The sequence below is a fragment of the Macaca nemestrina genome, chromosome 5 (assembly GCF_043159975.1).
Source record: "Macaca nemestrina isolate mMacNem1 chromosome 5, mMacNem.hap1, whole genome shotgun sequence".
NCBI classification, from domain to species: domain Eukaryota; kingdom Metazoa; phylum Chordata; class Mammalia; order Primates; family Cercopithecidae; genus Macaca; species Macaca nemestrina.
Window position 1 is genome coordinate 74,475,519 of NC_092129.1, and position 22,034 is coordinate 74,497,552.

The 22,034-nt window shown below is 45.5% G+C and overlaps 1 protein-coding gene across 11 annotated transcripts in view; it reads left to right on the top strand.

Moving 5' to 3' along the window:
• LOC105478722 (TIAM Rac1 associated GEF 2) overlaps positions 1–22,034 on the top strand; it is a 322,470-nt gene that overhangs the window by 269,704 nt on the left and 30,732 nt on the right. For 8 of the 11 annotated variants that reach the window (XM_024791920.2, XM_024791922.2, XM_011736307.3 and 5 more), the window contains one exon: positions 4,918–5,021. In XM_024791920.2, coding sequence (XP_024647688.2) covers positions 4,918–5,021 — 104 coding nt within the window. Of the gene's footprint in view, positions 1–4,917; positions 5,022–10,369; positions 10,796–10,855; positions 11,293–22,034 lie in introns of those variants that run through there. The other 3 variants (XM_011736315.3, XM_011736314.3, XM_011736316.3) reach the window with 3 other exon arrangements.

Below are 22,034 nucleotides of genomic sequence, written 5' to 3' on the forward strand. Positions count from 1 at the left end.
ACGCCGTTCTCCTGCCTCAGCCTCCCGAGTAGCTGGGACTACAGGCGCCCGCCACCACGTCCGTATTTTTGTATTTTTGGTAGAGACGGGGTTTCACCGTGTTAGCCAGGATGGTCTCGATCTCCTGACCTCGTGATCTACCCCCCTTAGCCTCCTGAAGTGCTGGAATTACAGGTGTGAGCCACGGCGCCCAGCCCACAGCATGTTGATTAAAGGAGAAAGATGGCTGAGTCTGGTCTCATGACTGCTCTGGTCATGGCACCTTGTACTCAGTGGATGCACAGTGTCTGGCACCCATGGGAATTAGGGGATAAGTAAATTAAATGACAGATCCAAATTGAGGGGGCCAGATTGTAACTTGGGACATTGCAGCTCTGCTGGCTCAACTGCTAAGTAGAAGCTCTTCTGCTAAGTAGAAGCTCTTGTTGGCTGTGCTAAATGTTAGATTTTTTTCAAATTGTTAGACCTCTGCCCACAACTGTTAATTTCCATGAGGAATGTGATGAGAATGACAAAAGGATGTATTAACCAGATACAAATAGATAACTCTTGACTTGAATTTATAATTTGTTTTTTTCATGATTTGCAGTCAGATTGGCCAGAGGCTTTTTCTGGAGCATGTCTGAACATCTGTACTGTACAATGCTGAGTGCAGGGCGGGCAGGAAGCAAGTGCTTATTACTCTCTGATAGGGACAAACAGCCCCTAAAACATGTTGCGCTGTATATGTCCTGATGAGGCTCTCCCAGGTGGGAAGCCAGATTTTCGCCTGGGAGGGGCAGGATATATTTACTGCCTTTAGCAGCTGGTGCTCAGGACGTGGGCAGAATATAAGGGGGCTATGTATAGGCATTTGGCACCCAGGACAGGATGCCTGTTTCAAACAGCTTTGTAAATAAGCATTCGGATTTTACCAGCCTCCACTCTTTTTAAAGCCAGTCTTCTATTCTTCCAGAATGTACTTTCATCTCATGTCTCTTCTCTAAAGAACACTAAGGGCACCCTCCCTTTATGGGGATACAGGTCCTGGTAAAATTGGAGGCTCCCAGAGCTGGGGATGGCAGCTGTGAACACTGTCCAGCTCGGATTCTCCTGTGCTCTGTCATGTCCAGGACAGTGCTGGCACATGGCTGGTGGCCGCAGGGACTCTGTGTATGCCCAGATGCATTCCACCTGGGGGAAACTTGAGCAGTAGAACACCTCTGAGATTTCCTGTCTTGGCAGATCTCAGGAACTGCCCACAGCTGCCTTCTCTTCTCAGATCCCCAGGGCCAGCCTCAGTGGGAGCTGGTGCCTTTGGGCCATCCTGTCCAAGCCTGTGCCTTAGAATCTGGTGGCACCCAAAGTTTCCTTGAAGTTAAGGGGTTCTAGGGGGCCTAAGGGAACCTCACTGATTCAAAGCTAAGCCTTTATCCTGGAGTGAGCAGGGTTCTGATGGGAAGGGTCAATATTCTCTTACCAGGTACACGTTGCCCCGTTTCTCATGCTTACCTGAAATGAGTCTCTTTCTCGCTAAGTGAATGAGTACCTCTTGGTCTCCTTTATAAGAGGCGAACAGTGGTTCGGGGAGTTTTCAGTGTTTAAGTTCCAAAATCTTGTGAAGAGTTTGACTCAGATGACTCAGGATTCACTCGGCACCCGCTTTTGACATCAGCCGTGCTATTTTCACCAGCATCCATCTGGCACCTCGGGCTCCAAAGCTCCTTATGCCTTTGCCACAGCTGAGTTCTTCCTGGGACTCAAGGTCTTGTTCATCTTTGTATCCCTGGTACTTAGTACATGCCTGATGTGCAGCAGGCACTGTGAAATCCCTGTCATCCATGAATGTGCATGTGGATCGCGTGTCCTATTTCCTGTACTTGAAGTAACTCTTAGGAAATACCAGGGCTCCTTATTTACAAGGTAAAGGCAGCACTAGTGCAAATTTGATTCTGTAACCTAGGTAATGCACTTTTGTGTTGTGTGGCTTCTGTGACATGACTCTTTTTTGATGGCCTTATACTTCTTTTTTACTTCTCTATAAAAAGAAAGGTACCTCTCTTGAGGGTCACCCTCTCCCGTACCCTTATGCACTGATGTTTCTATGGTTCTCTCCTCGGTCCTCTTGATGTCCTCCACTCCCTTGACTTCACTACTGTGGAGAGATAGTCTGATGACTTGCAAATCCATGTCTCCGTGAAGACCTTTCTGGGCTTTAGGCTCTGGACTCCCGACCACTGAAAATCTCCCCCTGCATGGCCCGCACGTGTCTCAGACTCAGTGTTGCAGAAGCTAAGCTTGTTATCCCCAGTTCTCCCCTTGTCGCGTTTCCCATCTACCCAGTTACCTAGGACGTAGAAATCAGTCTTCCTCGATGCCTCTCTTTTCTGTATCTTCTTATATCTAATAAATGACAAAGAGGGGACCTATGAAATCTACCTCCTCAAATGCTCAACCATCCCTTACTTTCTTCTGTTGCTCTCTTCTGTGATGTTCTGGTCCTTACACCTTGTACCTGTGATGTCACTATGACTTTCTTGTCCTCCATCCATCCGTCCATCGAGGACAGTCTTCCATCTCTGCCCCACTCTGTGCAGCCACACTCGGCAAGTTCCCCGATGGTGCCCGGCTCCTCCTATCATTCGTCTTTACTCAGGCCGCTTCCAGCCCTGGAATCCCCTCTCCCCGCTGCCCATCCTGCCTTGTCATCTTCAGCTTGAAAGTCAAATAGATACTCCGCCGACATAAAGCCTTTGCTCACGTGTCTGCTTTCCTCTGAAGTGTTTTAAGGGCCCAGGGAGAATTGACTTACTTCCTGAGTGTCCCCACTCAGCAGCCTGTGGACTTCCCTCATAGCATCTGTGACACTTGGTTGCACTCATCTCTCCACCCGCCCCTCCCTCACCAACTGCCTCTCCCTCACCAACTGCCTCTCCCCAGACTAGAAGCAGCCCGTGAGAGCATTTCACTCATTTTTGCATCCCCAGCTGCTCACACAGTGCCTGGAAAACAGCTGCCACTCAAGAAGTATGTGTTGAGTGCAGGAACGGAGAGATGCACTTAGGCTGGATGCAATAGGAGTAAGGGCTGCTGTTCTTTTGTGACTTACATAAATTGGTCTCCCTTAAGCCAAGGTATACACATCAGAGAAAGGGGGCAGTCTTAGAAGACAGCGGTGGGTCACTTGGGGTTGAGGGTTTCATCTTACTTCCCGTGCAGTCAGCTTGTTGGTGAGGGGACTGCCTCTGTGTTGTGGCATTAGGGGACTAGGGGAGGCAGGCCCAAGTATCCTTGCTTGTCATTGCTACTCAAAATTTCCCCAGGGAGCCTCATGCCTTTTGGGTCAGCACTGCCTTCCCTGGGCTAACTTTGCAACCAACAGCAGTGAGGTATGACCGAGATTATCTGTCTGGTCCTTATCTGGATGAGATTAGGGTGTTGGAAGAGGAAACGGAAGAAAAAAATTAGAGCTGCAGAATTTTGTAGATCATTATATGTTTTCCGGAGACCTTTCCCTATCTTAGATGTGAGTGCCTGTGTAGTGGTTGGTAATATCAGCATGAACCTGCTCCTGGCATTCTTCTGTCTTAACTGTGCTAACCTCCAGGGGTTCCCCTAGCTTCTAAAGATTTTCTAGAAACCATCTTCCCTGCCCCCATCATGCTGGGCAGTTTCTTTGTTTGCAAGTCTATCCAAGCCTCTTGGGCCTAGATCAGCTCAGACTGATTTCTTGTACCTGGATGGGATCAGAAATCATCTGGTTTCACCTAGTTGAGGGGACATTCTATCAAATACAAGAATTACAATGAAAACTTGTGTTATGTTTTGATAGGGGCTGGTCTTTCTGTCTCTATTGGAGAAGAGTGCTGAGGATGGGATGTGTGCTTCCAGTTGTAGGCTGGAAAACTATGTGTTCTACTTATTTCATATTATTTATTTAAAATTTTTAATGTTTTAGTTTTTAATTTACTTAAATTTAAAATTTTTATTTTTATTATTTTTATATTTTAATTATTACCCCCTCCCCTCCCTTCCCCACCCCTTTCTTCCCCTTCCTTCCCCTCCTCTTTCCTCTTCTTTCCTTTCTTGGTAGGGTCTCATTCTGTTATCCAGACCGGAGTGCAGTGGCACGATTACTGCTCACTGCAGCCTTGAACTCCTGGGCTCAAGCAATCCTCCTTCCTCAGCCCTCCAAGTAACTGGGATTATAGCTGCATACCACTGTGCCTGATTTTTTCTTTTTTTAATTTCTTGTAAAGACAAGGTCTCACTATGTTGCCCAGGTTGGTCTCGAACTCCTGGTCTTAAGTGATTCTCCCGCCTTGGCCTCCCACAGGGCTGAGATTGCAGGCATGAGCCACCACACCTGGCCCATATTATTTCTTAGCCTTTACTCTGGAAGTTAATAAGGGTTTACTGATCTTCTTGGACCTTTAAGTTAGGATGCAATTGTGGTTGATGCCAGCCAAAGAAACATGCTTGTAAATGAGCAAGTTTTAGATTGTAATAAGTATAATATTCCATCATTGGTTTCCAAGATTCCCTGGTAATTTTGCCTTCCCTTAGCCAAAAATAGGGAAATACCAACAAAATTGTTGCTGTTTGATTGTAGGTCCAAATAAATTACTCAAGACCAGAGCTTAGGGAAGTATAGTTTATACAACAATGAGAAGAGTGACAGGGCATTTAAGTCATTATTTTGATTGGTCTCTTTTGACCAAAGCAGGCAGATGTTGCCTTTTCAATTAGCAAGAGCCTAGATCTGTTTCAGAAGACCATCTGTGTGCATAATTGTAACCTCAGTGTTATTCAGGACTGCTCTGTACTGCCTCCTAGGTTGTTTTCTCCTTTCCTTTCTCCATCTGAGCTTTTCAACCAGGCGTTATTATTCTCTGCAAATGACCAAACTCATGTACGTTTTTGTCATTTTTCATGCAGATTTCAGCAACGTCCCTGATATCACAACAGGTCTGAAAAGGAGTCAGACAGATGGCACTCTGGATCAGGTTTCCCACAGGGAGAAAATGGAGCAGACATTCAGGGTAAGATACTGGCCTAAATCGCAAACCACGAACCTGGCAGGTTCTTACCCAAGGTGGGGAAAGGAGATGGAGTTACCTATCTCTAGGTCCAGCAGTTCAACATATATATATATATATATATATATATATATATATATATATATATATATATATATATATATATAAAATATATATATATATTTTAAGGATACAGCTTCCTTATGTATGTATTTTTTTTGAAGTGAAGTACTAATCGGAACCATTTACTTTAGCCAGAACTCCTCCATGACTTCTGGTATGCCATCAAAGAGCAGTGTACACTCTGCTGTTCATATATAGTGCTGGCTTTGCTTAGTGATTTTGACAAGGAAAACCTTGTCAAAAGGTGTTAATTAGTATTCTGTTTCTTTCTTACTTTTTTTTTTTTTTTGGCTGAAGATAAATTATTTTTGGAATGTTGTCATTTTGTGTGATAAAACATATATAACATAAAATATTCCTTTTTTACTATTTTCAAGTGTATGCTTCTTTGGCATTAAGTATATTCACACTGGTTTGCAAGGGGTACAGAAACTCTGTACCCCTTAAACAATAACTCTCTATTTCCTCCGCTTTTAACTCCCCCGTAACTTCTATTCTACTTTCTGTCTTATTTGCCAATTTCTAGGTACCTCATATACATTTCTAGGTGCCAGTTTCTAGGCACAATATTTGTCGTTTTGTTTCTGGCTTATTTCACTTAACATATGTCTTCTGGGTTAATCCAGGTTGTAGCATGTGTCAGGCTTTCATTCTTTTTTACAGCCGAATAATATTCCATTATATGGATACACCACATTTTGTTTATTCATTCATCTGTTAATAGACACTTGGATTATTGCTGCTATTGTGGGTGATGCTGGAGTGAATGTTGGTGTAAGAGTTATCTGCATGAATGCTTGTTTTCAGGCCAAGGAGTGGAATTGCCAGGTCATGTGGTAATTCTCTGTTTAGGTTTTTGAGGAACAGCCCATGGTCTCCCACAATGCTGCACTATTTGACATTCCCAGCAGCAATGTAGGAGGCTTCTACTTTATCCACATCCTTGGCAGCATTTGTTACATTCCATTCCTTTCCTGCATTTTTAACTGTTCATTAGCTGCTACCCTTTCAGAAATGGTCTGATTGACATAATCTGTGCTAATAACCAGTCCAGTTTTTAATTGATTTTGAAATTATACATCTTCTGTATTGTATTTGTCTTAAATACAAAATAAGAATGGAAGAAATAGAAGCAATGATAGGCATTTAAATGAAAGTTATAAAGTGGAACAATGCCTCAGTTGGGTTTAGACTAACACTATCACAAGATTCTTGGGGTATCACTTTACCAGCCGGAAACCTCTGTGGCCAAGGGTGCCTTTGCCCAACTTTTTCTTGGGCCCACTAGGCCTACTCGACCTGGCAGATTGTGCTCGACTTACACTACTGGCCTGCATCCCGTGCCTGCCAAGAGTGAGCAGAGTAGTGAGGGGTATGTCAGTGAGTGCAGTGGTGAGGGGTGTGTCAGTGAGCATGTGTGGGGTCTGGCCGCCATGCACAGGCAGGGAAGCTGGCTGTGGTGGGGCAGGCAGCAGCTCCAGGCTCTAGCACGGGCGCTGGTTCCCTGTGAAGCTATGGCTGGATCACACATACTACAAGCAGCTTCCATGGCCTGCACCAGTACCTGGAAGCTTGGAGATGCCAGGAACCGCTGAACCCCAAAGAGGGTGGCATAGCCCTAGTTCTGGGAACTCCTGGGTCTGGGCTCCCTGAAGGGCTGCAGCTCTTCTCTCCTCCTCTCCTCTCTCCTTGTCACCTGTAATGTGGCGAGCAAGGGGCGTGTTTTGGTCCTGTTTGTGTTGTAGCTCTTTCAGCCCTGCCATTAGGGAGGTCCTGAATTCTTGTCCCATGACCAGGAAGAATGAGGTATGCAGACAAGGGGAGGGTGAGCAAGGTGAAGAGGAGCTTTACTGAGCTATAGAACAGCTCAGAGGAAACCCACAGTGGGTAACTTCTCTCTGCAGGCTGGTCATCCCATAGAGTGTTCACCTCTCAGCAGAGAGCAGACCCTGGAGTGGGTAGCTCTGCTCCACAGCTGGTAGTACTGATGTCTGCTTAGCTTTAAGCAGAGAGGAGACCCTGGAGTAGCTCCTTGCCTCAGCTGGTTGTCTCATTGTCTCTTTGAGTCTGGCTGAGTCCAGGGTTTTTATGTGCTTCGGAGGGGAGGAAGTGTGTACTGATTGGTCCATGGTGGCTTTGGGCAGGCCCAGAAAAAGCTCCATAAGTTCCCACTCTGGTCTGTGGGACTGGCAGCTTGGCCCCCAGACTTTAGGCCTTCCCCAGCTTAAAGGTGGGGCTTTTCTGGGGACCCACCCCTTTCTACCCAGGAGCCTGTCTGTGTCCTGCCGCTGTTCATGGTGCCCAGGCTGTTTGTGCCAAAGGTGCCTGCAGGCCAGGGCCAAGCTGCCCTCAGTCCCCTCCTTGGCCTGCTTCCCATGCCCATTGGTGCCCAAAGTACAGCAGGGGGCTGGCATGTCAGCGCTGCCCTGAGCGTGTCCACACCTGGCTGAGTTGCAATAGTGCCTGGACTCAGACCCAAATTTGCTCTAAGACCAGAGTGGGCACCAGGACTAGGGAGAAGCCAGGCAGTGGGAGCAGGCTACTTTCGAGCCTGTGGCAGCAGGGGGTCCTTCCCAGGCCCCTGAGAGTGCAGAGATGCCTGGGTCCACAGTTGCGGCTAGGCGGCTGCAGCAGTGCTTGGGAGGGTGGGGCTCCTTCCTGCTCCTGGCCCCCAAGAGCACAGGGATGTCTGGGTCCAGAGCCACAGCTGGGCAGCTGCAGTTGTGTCTGAGGAGCACGAGGCTCCCGCCCTGCCACTTCAGAATTGGGCAGGGCTTCCACATTCCCAGCTCCTGCTGGCTCCTTGGAACGCACAACCCTGGCCGTGCCTCCCCCACTGCGGCCGGTGTCATGGCAGTGATTGCTCTAGATGGGCCACCGCTGACATCAAGACCACCAGGAGCCAGGTGCATGGCACACCCATGGGAGGAGCCATGTGGCATACCTTTTGGAGGTTGGTGACATCCCCTGTGTGTGAGGGGACCAGGTTAGAGACTGCCAGCTTCAGAATGGATACTTCTGGTTCTGAAGTTGCTGGTTTGATGAAGCAGCTATGTACTCTCAGCCTCCCCTCTCTTCTCCCTTTCCCGTCCTCACTCCTTGCACTCTTCTGCCGTTTTCCATGCACCTTCTTCCAAATTTCTCCTCCCTCTCCTCCTCATTCCTCATGCAAAGCAAATGCTCAGCTGCCTTCACTGGCCTGGTTATGTCCCAGGATGCAAGTTATTTTATGAAACTGAAATTCATCAGCATTTTTAGTCCTACTACTCTGTTCTATCTCTAGTGGGTTATTTAATTTTGGGAACCCAATATCATGTCTAATATCCATTAGCTTTTTAATGAAGCAGTGGATCCTAGAGCATCAAATAGATGTGTTTTGATGGCTTTGTCTTAAATTATTTTAAATCTTATTTTAATAATAAAATACATATGGGGTCCTACTATGTTGCTGAGGCTGGTCTCAAACTCGTAGGCTTTAGAGATCCTCCCGCCCCGGCCTCCTGAAGTACTGGGATTACAGGTGTGAGTCACTGTGCCTGGCCTGACTTAAAATTTTTTGGAAAATTAAATCCTCCTGAAACACTGATGGAGCATGGCCATGTATTTAAAAGTTAAGTGTGCCTTTCCGGGCACTGGCACAGGATGGTAGCTTGAGGGGAATCTCAACACCATGAGGGATAATGACTTCTCCTTTCTTATGATCTGCTTGAGTTACACATCAGAACTCTTAAGAAGGAAATTGAATTTTTTCCCAAAGTTTATCTTAAGATTCAGCAAAATAGATATGCAAAAAGTTCGCATGTTAAGGCCATTGCCAACTCTGTTATTTAACAGTGCCTGTAGTAACTAAGCAAAACGTTTACAAAGTGAACATTGGAGCATCAGAAATTTAGAAGAGGAGAGAAAGCTGCAATCAGGTTGAAATTGGGGCCATCTGAGCTTCAATTTTCATTGTTAAAAGTGGAGAAAAGAGAAAGCAAATAACACTAAAGAACACAGAAGAAAAAAAATTATTGAAAGAATATGAGCATGTTAAGCATTTGCTGTAAAATTCCTCTCAAATCTAACATAGTTATCACCTTACCTTTTTTAAGATTTCCATGTATGATGATGGATTTCAGTACATTTTAAAAAATCTTCGGTAAATACCTAGCAGTTACTCAGTTTCCCTGTTCTTTGTTTCTTGGGAAAGAAGAATTAGTGGCCACCAAAAATAAAAACTGTGGTGGACATTAGTGAGAAGAAAAAGAAAATTTCAAATTTAAGAATTACATTTTTTTCTGTTCTGTTTTTTTTTTTTTTTTAAACATTTTAATTTTTTTTTTTTTTTGAAACATCATGTTATATCTAAAGCAATCCTCTTCTGGATTTTTTTGTTGTTGTTTTAAATTTTATTATTTTTCGAGACAAAGTCTCACCCTGTTGTCCAGCCTGGAGTGCAATGGCGTGATCTTGACTCACTGCCACTTTGACCTCCTAGGCTTAAGTAATCTTCCCACCTCAGCCTCCTAAGTAGCTGGGACCACAGGTGCCTGCCACCATGCCCGGATAATTTTGTTTATTGTTTTTAGAGACTAGGTATCACTGTGTTGCCCAGTCTGGTCTCAAACTCCTAGGCTCGAGCAATCCTCCTGCCTCAGCCTCCCAATATGCTGGGATTACAGGTGTGAGTCACCGTGCCCAGCCCTCTTCTATTTTTGAAGTGGTAATGTGGGAGGTGTCTGGTGAATGCCCAGTGTGTGCTGGGAGTGGATTTTTCGGGATCCCCCTGCCCCGTGCCGTGTCCTCAGAAGGTGGTCTCTCCTCAGGGAGAAGACCTGCCTCTGGTTTCTGGGCTTCCTGCCCTGGCCCAACTGGTCTTCTCAGGGGTCATTAACTTCTTTTCAGATTAGACCCTGGTTGAACCTGGGCTCTTGGGGATATTTTACTAACAACTATTCTAGATGTTAGAATAAAGAATAATTTCCCTTGAAAATCAAATGAAGCCTGGTTTGATGAAGCACAGCTGTACCCAAGGCTTTTGTCAGCCCCGCAATTTCTGCAAATGGTTCCTAATTGATTGCCTTCTTCTCTGTAAGGGTGCCTATTACTGTCATAGCTCTTTGTGTGACCCTGTCAGCCTCTCCTGTAGGGGGGATTTTTTTCCCCCAGTATTGTTAGCAATTAGCATGTGCTATTGTAATAGTTTGGAGTTTGAAAGGAATATACAATGTCCCTTTGGGTGAGGAGGTTGAAAGAGTTTTCGGTTTGTTCTGAACTTGAGGTGCGTTAAGCAGTCCCCACAGACATGCTGCCTGCACTCCACCTGCTGAGCTGGCTCTGAGGCTCAGGAGACGTGGCCCTCTGTGGTCCCGTCGTCTCCACATCCGTGGTAACCCGGTGCCTTTCTAGAGCAGGCTCCCGGCATGGGTGGAAACAGAGCAGGGGGCCAGCTTCCCCCAATCACCGGTGCTGCTGTGGAGGACAAGCTTGGTGGCGCTAGGACGTCCTTGTGAATGTGACTTGGAAGAGCAGTTTGGGATTTTTTTCATTGCCTGGGGATGAGAGGGAGAGACGACGCGTGTCTTACACATCTCCCAACAGCCGACTTCGATGTGATCCGTTCTCCCAGAGGGAGCAGGTTTCTTTGAACTTTTCCTTTTTATGTACAGCGTGTAAGTAAACAAGGGCTTTGATTTTCACGGGTAAAGATTTTGATCCAAATGTAGGCATGCTTGCACGGTTTCCTTTCCTTGATTGAAAGTTGATTTTGCTCTAAAAATGTCTAAAGACTGATATGCAGATGAGAAGAGATGCCCTTCTCCCCAGAAGGGATTCTGACAGCGATCTTTACGTGCTTTTTACAGCTAAGGATAAGAGAACTTCTTTTGGATACCCGTTCTGTGGCGCTGTCACTGTTCCTTTCTCATTCCAAAATCTTTAACTTCATCTCCGAAATAGTTCTATCTTTTTGAAATATAAAGATATCAGAAAGGCCTAGGGAAATATTTACTCTGCAAAATATGCTTGAAAAGAGAGGAAGGAATAATTTGAATATAGCAATTAATTGTATGCTTGTAAAATTGCCTTGGAGTATAGCACATATTAATACTTACACTGGGTTTAAGGCTGTAAAAGAAAATTCACACACAGGAAACCCGTTTTCTACAAGGTAAGCAGAGTTTTTAATTTAGTTATTCCTGATGAAATAATTTTTCGGCTTTGTGGAAGAATTTTATGTAATCACCTAGTGTAGCTTTGGCAGGGATTATTTTTGCCATTCGTAGGCGTTGTGTTGATAGAACAGAGAGCATTGAGAATCTGGAGATACACAGCGTGACAACTGTGTGTTGTGCTCTTTGCAATTTAATCATATTTAAGATATAATTGATATATTTTGTCCTGTTTATTTTTTCTAGGCAGAAAAAAAAAAGATCGTCCACTAGTGGCTATGGTTTTTAGTGTACAGCGTGAACACAACTTGCATTTCATATTTAATTTCTGCTCACCCACTTAGCTTAACCTTTTGAGTTTTTTTTTTTTTTTCACATGAATTGCTTTTAAGAGCTTGCCTATCTAAGAAGCTGAGGGAAAAGCAAAAATTATTGGACCACATGATTTGCTTTCCAGCATTCTTGGAGTATTCGTCTTCCTTTGGTGTATACTTGCCTGCATTATTGCAAGATCTTTTTGGTTGTGTTTTTGTTAGGCAGTCAAGCTAAAAGATAACTTATTTATTTATAAACCGTAGTCTTTCTCCATGGTGGCTATTCAATAGATGAATAGAATCAAGATCCTTTTCTTAAAACCAAACATGACTGTTTCTAAATGCAAGTTATGTGACTAAATTCCTATTTTAGTGCACAGAGAGATGGCATCCTCAAGGCAAACGCTTTGTCCCTGAAAAATGGTTTGGGGCGTGGCACTCTCCAGCAGGGAGACAATAATCTGTCACAAAGACCTAATTCCAGGTAGTGCTTTCTCGGAGGCAGTGGTATGTTGGAAAGAACTCAACCTGATGCTTGGAAACCTGAATTTGTATTCCCATCCACCAGGCTTTATCATTATGGGACCTGGGGCAAGTTACCCAACCTTTCTAAGCCTGTGTATCGTCCTCTGTAAATAAACATACCACCACCACCAACCCGGTGCTGTCAAAGGGATCACGTGAGATTATGTCCAACTGGGAGCAGCAGAAGCAGGGGAGAGAGGATTAGGCTGTAAGCTGCGCCTTCCTGGTGCATCTCCCATGTATACGTGTGTGTGAAGCTTTTCTCTGCTGCTCACCTAATGGCCTCTTGATCTGAGATTTGATGGCAGGTAGGAAACTGTGAACAAATATATGAGCACCTCAATAAAATGTTGTTGAAAGTAAGACATGTGCGTGCCTTGACCCTCTTAGCTGCCCACCCGTGTTCTTGACCATCTTAGCTGCCCACCCATGTTCTTGACCATCTTAGCTGCCCACCCATGTTCTTGACCATCTTAGCTGCCCACCCATATTCTTGACCATCTCAGCTGCCCACCCCGTGTTCTTGAAGTTAGTGTCAGTGGTCAGCTGCTCCCGAACCGTCCCATGAGATGAAAACGAACTAGAAACCAAAAGCTGTAAGAATTGGGTCCTCTTCGTTGTCTGCGTGGAGACAAAGTCTGGCTCACCGTGTAGCCGCTGTTTTTAATGTATGTGTTATCAATGGATGAGCTTTTCCAAAGGGTTGCTTCAAGTGACCAAATACAATTAGTGTATGTTAGATCTGCCTTTCTCTTTAGCGGGAGTGGAGTGTGAACACCGAGATCCTTAGTGAAGCCTGAGAGGCTCTGCCAGCCGAGGAGGGCCTGCAGACTTTGCCCCTCCTGGAAGAGAGGCGGCAGGGACGTGGATCGCCCGGGGTCAGAGTTGGGCAGTGTGGCGCCAGCCCGTATGCCTTATCCTGCCTCTCTAATGCCACGCTTCCTTGGCAGAGACTTGGAGGAAAGTTTGTGGACTTGTTTGAAATGACTGTGCTTAGTTTTTGTTGGAGTCTAAAAGGCCATTTGGCCTCTTTGTAGTTAGTTGGATTTTTTTTTTTTTTTTTAAATTTCCTATTTTCCATGCTCCAGAGTATTTGTGCCCCGTTCTTCTTGGTCTATCCTTGGCCATTAGGGTGGATGTGTCAGGCAGATGCCAACCCCTTGCTGGGTGTGGCGGGAAGAGGGTGGCTATAGAAGACTTTACTGTGGCATAGGGCACACAGAGGCCTGTCCTTTTCTTTGCCAGGGATAACTTACACGCTCTGTTCAACAGGGTTGGCGATGTCACTTACGTGTCAACAGGAAAAACAGGGAAAAAAAAGTGAGTGGTATTGAGAATCCAAAAGACAGCATTCCAGGCTAGTGGCTGCCTGGAAGGCCATTCGGCCATGGAGAGCTTGTCCTGTAGAGAGGGACGAACAACAGACCGTGGCAGGAAGGCAGCGGAAGAAACTTGCTGGTAACCTTTCTCGCCATTTCTTGCAACTGGCCCTTCCCGTCAGCTGGGCTGATTCCTCCTGCCAAGTGGGTCCTTGGACAGAGGCAAACTAGAAAGTGGGCACTGGGGCTGTTGGCATGGGCTGTGCTGTGGGCTAACTGGGGCCAAAGGGAAATTGCCAGCAACAGGAAGTTGCCTGATGAGTCCTCAGCTGGCTGTGCCTTTGCCAGGGAGGCTTTTAAAACTCAGACATGGGGGTGTTGAGTTGTTGAATGACACTTTGGCTGGGGCTCTGAGTCTGCATTCAGCTGTGGCAGAGGGCCTGTGTTTTCTCTGTTAAACATGGAATACACATGTGTCTAGGAGCAGAGTATCATGCAAGGCCGGGGGACTTGAACCTGGCGAGACTGGTCCAGTGCCCTGGCAGGCTGCATAGTAAGAACGCCAGGAGCCCTGGGCCAGCCTGGTCCCACCAGTGCTTGTGTCTCCTGATCTGGAAAGTAAGGATGATGCCACCTGGCGCACGGTGAGGTTGGAAGGATGCAGGGAGGTCGCTGATTGCCCTTCTTCCTCTTTCCTTTCTGTCCTTGGATCACTGTGGTACTTTCGTCAGCACAGCTGCCTTCCCAGCCTCTTTTTTTTTTTGCAGAGAAGAGTTTAATGAAAAAATAGGGATTTGCATTACAAACTAGGGACAAAAAGAAGACATCATTTTAAACTTGAAGTTATAGATAATAAGCCTATCTTACCTCTTTTTAAATTATTATTATACTTGAAGTTCTGGGTTACATGTGCAGAATGTGCAGGTTTGTTACATAGGTATACACGTGCCATGGTGGTTTGCTGCACCCATCAACCCATCACCTACATTAGGCATTTCTCCTAATGCTATCCCTCCCCTAGCCCCCCACCCCTCGACAGGCCCCAGTGTGTGATGTTCCCCTCCCTGTGTCCATGTGTTCTCATTGTTCAACTTCCACTTATGAGTGAGAACATGTGGTGTTTGGTTCTTTCTCCTCCTGTTGTCTGTGCCACAGTATTTTCCTACCTGCCTTCCTCTGTCCCTGCTTTCTTCTTCTCCAGACTTTTCTCTTTCATCTTGTGTTTTTGGGAAAGAAAAAAAAAAACCAAGTTGTTATTAAGAGTCATCTTCAGAATCACACAATCAAGAAATAAAAAGGAGAGGTTGTAGAGAGCAGCGCTGTGAGAGCTGCAGTGTGAATCACTGCGCTGGGGTGGGCTGGAAGATCAAGGCCTGTCAGGTAGAATGCTCTGAAATTAACTTGAAGAGATAATTACCCTCCATTTCCTCATCCTGCTGGGACAGTGATGCACAGGAAAGTGACTTGGAGACTACTCAGAGCTGAGGCCACACAAAGATTTGGCCTTGACTGAGCAGAGATGCTGATCTTCACCTAATGATTGATTTGCCACATTTATTTCTGATATAGGCTTCTCCTTAGTTTTTCTCTCCATTGAAACAGCGGGTGCCATGGTTTTGCTCTCATCCTATCTGAGATGACACTTGAAGTGGGATATGTTTCACCTCTTCAAGGCAAACAAAAAGCCAAGTTCAAGGAGTCATCAGCCAGCTCCCTGCAACTTAGGTGGTAGCGAGGGACCTCCTGCCAGAGCTGCCTGAGATCTCCCCTTTAATTTTGCCCACCTGGATGAGAGTGAAGATGGGGTTGAACGGCAAGTGTTTTCCCAGGTCCATCCTCTGTCTTCCATCTTCCATCTCCATGCCCCTCAGCCCTCTATTTCTAGATCTTTATTTCCTTTCTGGGCTTCTGGATTAGAGATGGAGCTGTGGAGACCTTCATGTCATTTTGCTTTCTGTGGGAGAAGAAAGCAGGAAGTTTGATTTCTCAGGCCAAACTAACCTCAGTGTAAATACCATTTGCAGGTTCTTGCCTTTTCTTCCTTCCTTCCTTCCTTCCTTCCTTCCTTCCTTCCTTCCTTCCTTCCTTCCTTCCTTCCTTCCTTCCTTCCTTCCTTCCTTCCTTCTTTCCTTCCTTTCTTTTTCTTTCTTTCTTTCTTGTCTTTCTTTCTTTCTGAGTCTCGCTTTTTCACCCAGCCTGGAGTGCAGTGGCGCAGTCTTGGTTCACTGTAGCCTCTGCCTCCTGGGTTCAAGCAATTCTTATTCCACAGCCTCCTCAGTACCTGGGACCACAGGTGCACGCCACCATGCCCAGCTAATTTTTGTATTTTTAGGAGAGACGGAGTTTCACTATGTTAGCCAGGCTGGTCTCAAACTCCTGACCTCAAGTGATCCACACTCTTTGGCCTCCCAAAGTGTTGGGATTACAGGCGTGAGCCACTACACCCGGCCTGTTCTTGCCTATTCTTAGGGGAAGCCACCTCGACATGGGATACACTTGGAGTAAGAACACATGGGTGGCTGGGCGTGGTGGCTCACACCTGTAGTCCTAGCACTTTGGGAGGTTGAGGCGGGTGGATCACTTGAGGCCAGGAGCTCGAGACCAGCCTGGCCAACATGGTATAACCCCATCTCTACTAAAAATACAAAAATTAGATAGGCACGGTGGCTCATGCCTGTAATCCCAGCTACTTGGGAGGCTGAGGCACGAAAACTGCTTAAGCCCGGGAGGCAGAGGTTGCAGTGAGCCAAGATTGCACCACTGCACTCCAGCATGGGCGACAGAGCAAGACTCTGTTTAAAAAAAACAACAAAAAAAGCACATGGGGTTTTTGCCCTAAGTCTTACACTGAGGAGCCATTTCCTCATCCTTGGGTAAGTCATCAAACTTCCCTATCTGTGAAACTGAAGGGTCCGTCTGACCAGCTGTCTTGCCCTGATGTGTCTCCCTGTCTGTCTTTCTGCCTGAATGCCTGATCCGAAGCAGCTTTCTGCTGGATGTCCCTTTTTATCCCCATTAATATGCAGAGCTGCTTAGAAGAAGAATCTTAGCAGAACCCTATTAGAATTTGCTTCGGTCATTTATTGCGCTTCACGCATTTCACTGAAGCTAAAACCGCTAAGATTTGTGGAGGCTTCTCAGAATGGTATGCGAAGGTCAGGATGGTTAGACTCCGTATTTCCAGATGCTCTCCACTCTTTTATGCACTTATGTTATTTAGGAACTTATTTCAAGCAGACCATTTGAGAATCTGATGAAAGCTATGGGTCCCCAGAAAAGTGCTTATGCACGTATGTTAGAAATTGCAGACAAGTCCAGGGAGCAACTCAGTCTTACAATGTTTTTTCACGGCTTTCCCATTTAGGAATTTGTGAACCGTCAGTTCGTGATCCTTACTTTGAGTAAACACCTGAATAGCCTAGCCTCTGTCTTGACTTAATATTACTGATATTGCAGAATCAGTTATCAAGTACCTACAATATGAAAAGCACTGTGTTTATGTAGACAAGTGGTATTTTGAACTTTGTTTTTATCTTAGTCTAATTGCTTGGGTGAGATTAGTTATTAATGCTTTATTTCTTTAGTGTGCTAAGAGATGTTGAGGAATGTTAAATAAATAACAACCCCTAGATGGCAAATAAATTATTAGGTTGAGAGCAGAATAGATTATATTGATGATGGTGGTTAGACATCACCAGATTTTTTTTAACGTTTTTTTTACTCTGCACTTCAATGGATGCAAACCCAGATTGTTGAAAACCAATTGCAACATTAGGTGCCGGGGTGTCTCTGCATTTTGAAAGTTTTATTTTCTGTCATTAGTGAACAAAATGGGGTTTTTTTTGGAGTAAGAATTTTAACATTTTGATCCCAAACTAAACTTTTATGGATCTCTTTAGTAAAATAAATAGCTGTCTGATAGACTAGGACGGCTGTTTTACATGCTCAGCTTAAGGGAAGCTCAGGCAGCCGCGGCTCCTGTGTTCCCCCCGGCAAGGGTGTTGCCGGTGAATTTCACCCTTGCCCCTTTTCCTGTCAGCAAATTAGCTAAGCCCTTGTTGCCGTTTGCCCTTTTTCCTTTAGAGAAGTAATAGGCACAATTACTATGTAATTTTGGCTTGCCCCTGTGTGGGTGCCTGGAATCTCATCTGATATTTTAATATTTACCAAGGGGGTGGGCGTAGTGTCGTATCGTTCATTCACTCATTAAATCCCCTTCACCGAGGCCTTCTCGAATGCTCACCATCGTTCAAAGTTCTGAAATTGTCACCCTGATGCCTTCTGTAAATATTGTTGCGTAGAGATTGTAGTCCGGTGAAAGCCTTGTACTGAGTAAATGAAGATGTGTTTGAGTTTCAAGGCATTTTCTATGCCTTTGGTGACTCATGGCAGATTCTCACCTTGTGATAAAGTCCCAGCTCCACGGTGATGGCTGCTTTTGCTTTTGGAAAAGTAAGTTGTGAGAAATTGTTCTGAGTCATTTTGCAATTTCCTCTGTAGACTCAGCTAAGAGTAGATGTGTGTGTCACGCTCTGGAGTTGAGGGAGGAGGGGTCATGGAAAAACTCTGTCTGGGAGCACTTCATCCAGGTACACATGATGTTATTTCCACCATCAAACACCAGCTTCTAACTGCTGAAGGCAAAGATGGGATCATTCGTTTTGTAAATTCATCTCCTGCTGTCTTGGTAATAACATGAAGAAAAGGGCAAGAAAAACATGGATATGTCATTAGTGTGGGACAAAGGAGGAGAATGGAGGTTTGTTTTAAAGGCACCCCCAATTCTCTTTCCCTCTTTCATCCTTTTGTTGGTTCTTGCCCCTTCCACACCCCGACTGTGTTTATTCAGCTTCCAGTGCATGCTGCCGCCTCTGCTTTTCACCTGCCTTTGCGCTCTCTCATTCTTTGCTGCCACCTGAGTCCTCTGGTGTTTTTAGAAAACACCTGGCAGAGGAGGAGGCTCTGAGATGCGCAGCTGCTTAGAAGGTTCTGACCTGGCATCTGCACAGCCGGGGATTTCATCACCAACTGCTCAGAAACCACAATGCTGCATGCCTGGAGGAGTCCTGCCATCTTCCTACCTTGCACGCCGCTCTCAGCTGGTTTTGGGATTTTCTATTTATTTATTTGTTTGTTTGTTGGTTTGAGATGGGTCTCGCTCTGTCCCCAGGCTGGAGTGCAGTGGTGCAATCTTGGCTCACTGCAACCTCTGCCTCCCAGGTTCAAGCAATTCTCCCACCTCAGCCTCCAGCATAGCTCAGATTACAGGCATGTACCACCACACCCAGCTAATTTTTGTATTTTTGGTAGAGACGGGGGTTTCCCCGTGTTGTCCAGGCTGGTCTCGAACTCCTGACCTCAGTTGATACACCTGCCTCGGCCTCCCAAAGTGCTGGGATTACAGGCATGAGCCACCGCACCCAACTGGGATTTTTAAGAATTTACTCCCTTCTTGGTTCATTCAGGCATAGATAAAGGGCACTCTGAGCGCCCTGGTGACATGCACATCAGGACAGGCAGGCGCTCTGCCTTCCTCTCATTTGAGCACCAAGGTCTTGAATTTGGGTCTTTTACAGGTGAGTTACCAAGATGCAGAAAGGTGGACGATCAAGCAGTAATCCAACGTGAGGCTTACAGATAACTTCTAAGTGTGGTGTGGGGTTTTAAAGAAAGTCTCCATTCACATTCTGTCACCCTCACTCTGTCTCTTCCGTCTTTTTCTTGCTGGAGTGTCCTGGTTCTGCCGTCTTCCCTAGATCTCCAGCTCTTCTTCTCACCACCAGGGATACCTGGCTTTGGTTCCCATGTATTTATTGATTTCTATTTTTAAGAAGTTTGATCAGAACTGTCAAGCAATTGATTGAAAATGATAGTTCTTAGTTTAAATCTTATTCCATTTCTGTTAGAACTCAGTGTAGATTATAGAGTCGTAAAGTCTCAGATAAATACTTATATAAATAAAGATAGGTATTGTTCCATACGAGATTATCATTATTTCGAGAACCTGTTGATGAGGGTGCCAGACGTGACTATTGCATTACTCAAATCCAGCAAAAAACATTGAACAGAAACTATAATTAAAGGGGCATGCAGGGTATCTGTGTTCACTTTAAGGCAAGTAGTCCTTGACAGTACCCCTGCCTAATTAAGGTTGCCAGGATATTAACATATAATTCGATGTTTTATACACTTATGACTTTCCTCCCAGAAGCTCCAATTTTTTTGAAACCAGATTCCAAGCATTATTTTAAGCCAATATTAGAAGAGAAAGTGTAGGGCTTTCTAAGCATGAAGAGGATGTGATTTCAGACAAAGTCCTAGCTCCTGGACCCTGTCTGCCTGCCCCCATCCCATTCCTCATAAGTGATGAAAGGCATCTTTGATCCATGAAACTGGAAGGAACAGCCATCAGTAGAGGTAAGCGTGACTGCTGAGGGTGTCATAAGATACTAATGTACCAGTGGGGAATGGGATGCAAGGCTGCTCAGCCTCAGTAGCCCCCTTGTCTGTCTGAGCATCTTTGTGGGCTCTGCTTTTAAGTGGAAACAAAAGATTGCAGGTGGTAGGTTGGGTGTGGTGGCTCAGGCCTGTAATCCCAGCACTTTGGGAGGCCGAGGCAGGTGGATCACTTGAGGTCAGGAGCTTGAGACCAGCCTGATCAACATGGTGAAACCCCATCTCTACTAAAAAAAATTAGCTGGGCATGGTGGTGCGTGCCTGTAATCCCAGATACTTGGGAGACTGAGGCAGGAGAATCACTTGAATTCAGGGGGTGGAGGTTGCAGTGAGCAGAGATCATGCCACTGCACTCCAGCCTGAGCAACAAGAGTGAAACTCCATCTCGGGTGTGGGGGCCGGGGGAGGGCAGGGAAGAAAAAAAGATTGCAGATGGTGAAATTTAAATGCTTAAAAAAATCTTTAAGAATTCATAATTTGCCTGCAACAAATTCAGGTGGAGACATAGTCCCCTTCATTCCCCCAAGTCAGAGCCTGTGCCCCTGTGTATCTGTCCCCGTCAGTGAAACTGTGGCTTGGTTTCTTCTGACGAAGAATGATCCAGGGCAAGTCAAGCTGTTTGTTTTGTGCCCCTGTCTCTGTTGCTGAGTTGCTGTCATCTTGAGTTAGCTCTGACTATCCCGTGGCAAAGGCCATCCCAAATAGCACATTTGCAGTATGTGCTCGGAGAGTGGGATACATAAGAAATAGGAGAGTTAACTAGAAGGATTTTCCCTCCTGCTCTACTAAGTTGGAAGGGAAAGTAGATGTTTGTCTCTTAATTTGCTGTTGCAGAAAGTGAAAAGATACTTGGACCAGAAGTGCTGGTGCTTTCCATGCACTCACAGTGGGCTTTGGAAAAATCATTCACTCCCCTGAATCCTTATTTGTTAAGAAAGTGGGATTCCATTTCCACAACTATTTCCTGGCTGTGAGGTGAAATAAAGACGAGGCACACGGAATGGCTTTGTAAATAAACTGCGAGGGTGCTGAGCCAGGCTGTGGAGACTTAGCCCATGGAGAATACAATGTGTTTTAAATACATCACTACTTTAAACCCGTTTTCCCCACAGCCGTATTGAACAGATATTACCACCCCCATTTAGCATAAGAAAACTCAAATCCAGAGATGTCTACTGGCAGACCAGTGTGTCCTAGGCAGTGACTGTACCACGGATCGCACCCAGCCCTGCCAGCTTCTAAAGCACTTCTTCCCATGACACCACACTGCCTAGTAAGGAGAACATGGCACTGCGTGTAGAAGAAAGGGAAGAAAACTGTGTTTAAATATCAGACTCATGGTGTATGGGTGTATTCACTCTTGAATTGATTTAAAGGTAGAACGACTGTATTTGTGAACTTGCAAGGTATGATGTTAGAAATCTGGACACAACTTTTTGGTTCTTTAGCTTAATTTACAAAGTTGGTTACCCCCCGTCAACAAGAGGAATCTGTGAGGATGTGGAGACCCCAGACTTATGTTCCAAAAGCAGGTAGACTGTGACAGCTGGAGAGACCCAGCAGAGGACGCAGCCTCGTCAGCAGTCTAGAAGCGCATCTAAGATGCCCGAGGACTGTCAGCAATGAACTGGAATAGGTGCAACCGAATTATTTTCTGAGCATCTTAGAACTATTATCAGAGCAGAGTGCTTGGTCTGTACCTGGGAGGCAGGTGCTGCTCTATTTTTTGTTTTGTTTTCTAGATTAAGGCAGGCGGGAACACATGGATTACAACTAGAAAGAAAATCAATTTCTAGGGAGCCAGAGAAAGGGAGGGAGGGCTTAGTTAAGGGACAGTCTGGGCTCAGGTAGTTGGGCAGAGCTGTCCTAAGCAAAGCTGGGTGGACACAGCCTGAACTGTTAAGGCTAAGAGTGTGGGATCTCCCCCTTCCAGTGTTCAACTGAATTTTGTCCTCAGTCCTCTGTAGGATAGACTCTACCTGCCCAGGAAATTGGTGGCTAACGAAGATTTGTCAGAGCTCTAGTCTGTCAATAATTTGGTTATAGTTGCTGTTATTGACACATTTTGTCTTCAAATAAAGTGATAATCTTTTTGGCGCTTTAGTGTCCAATCATGAATATATAAAA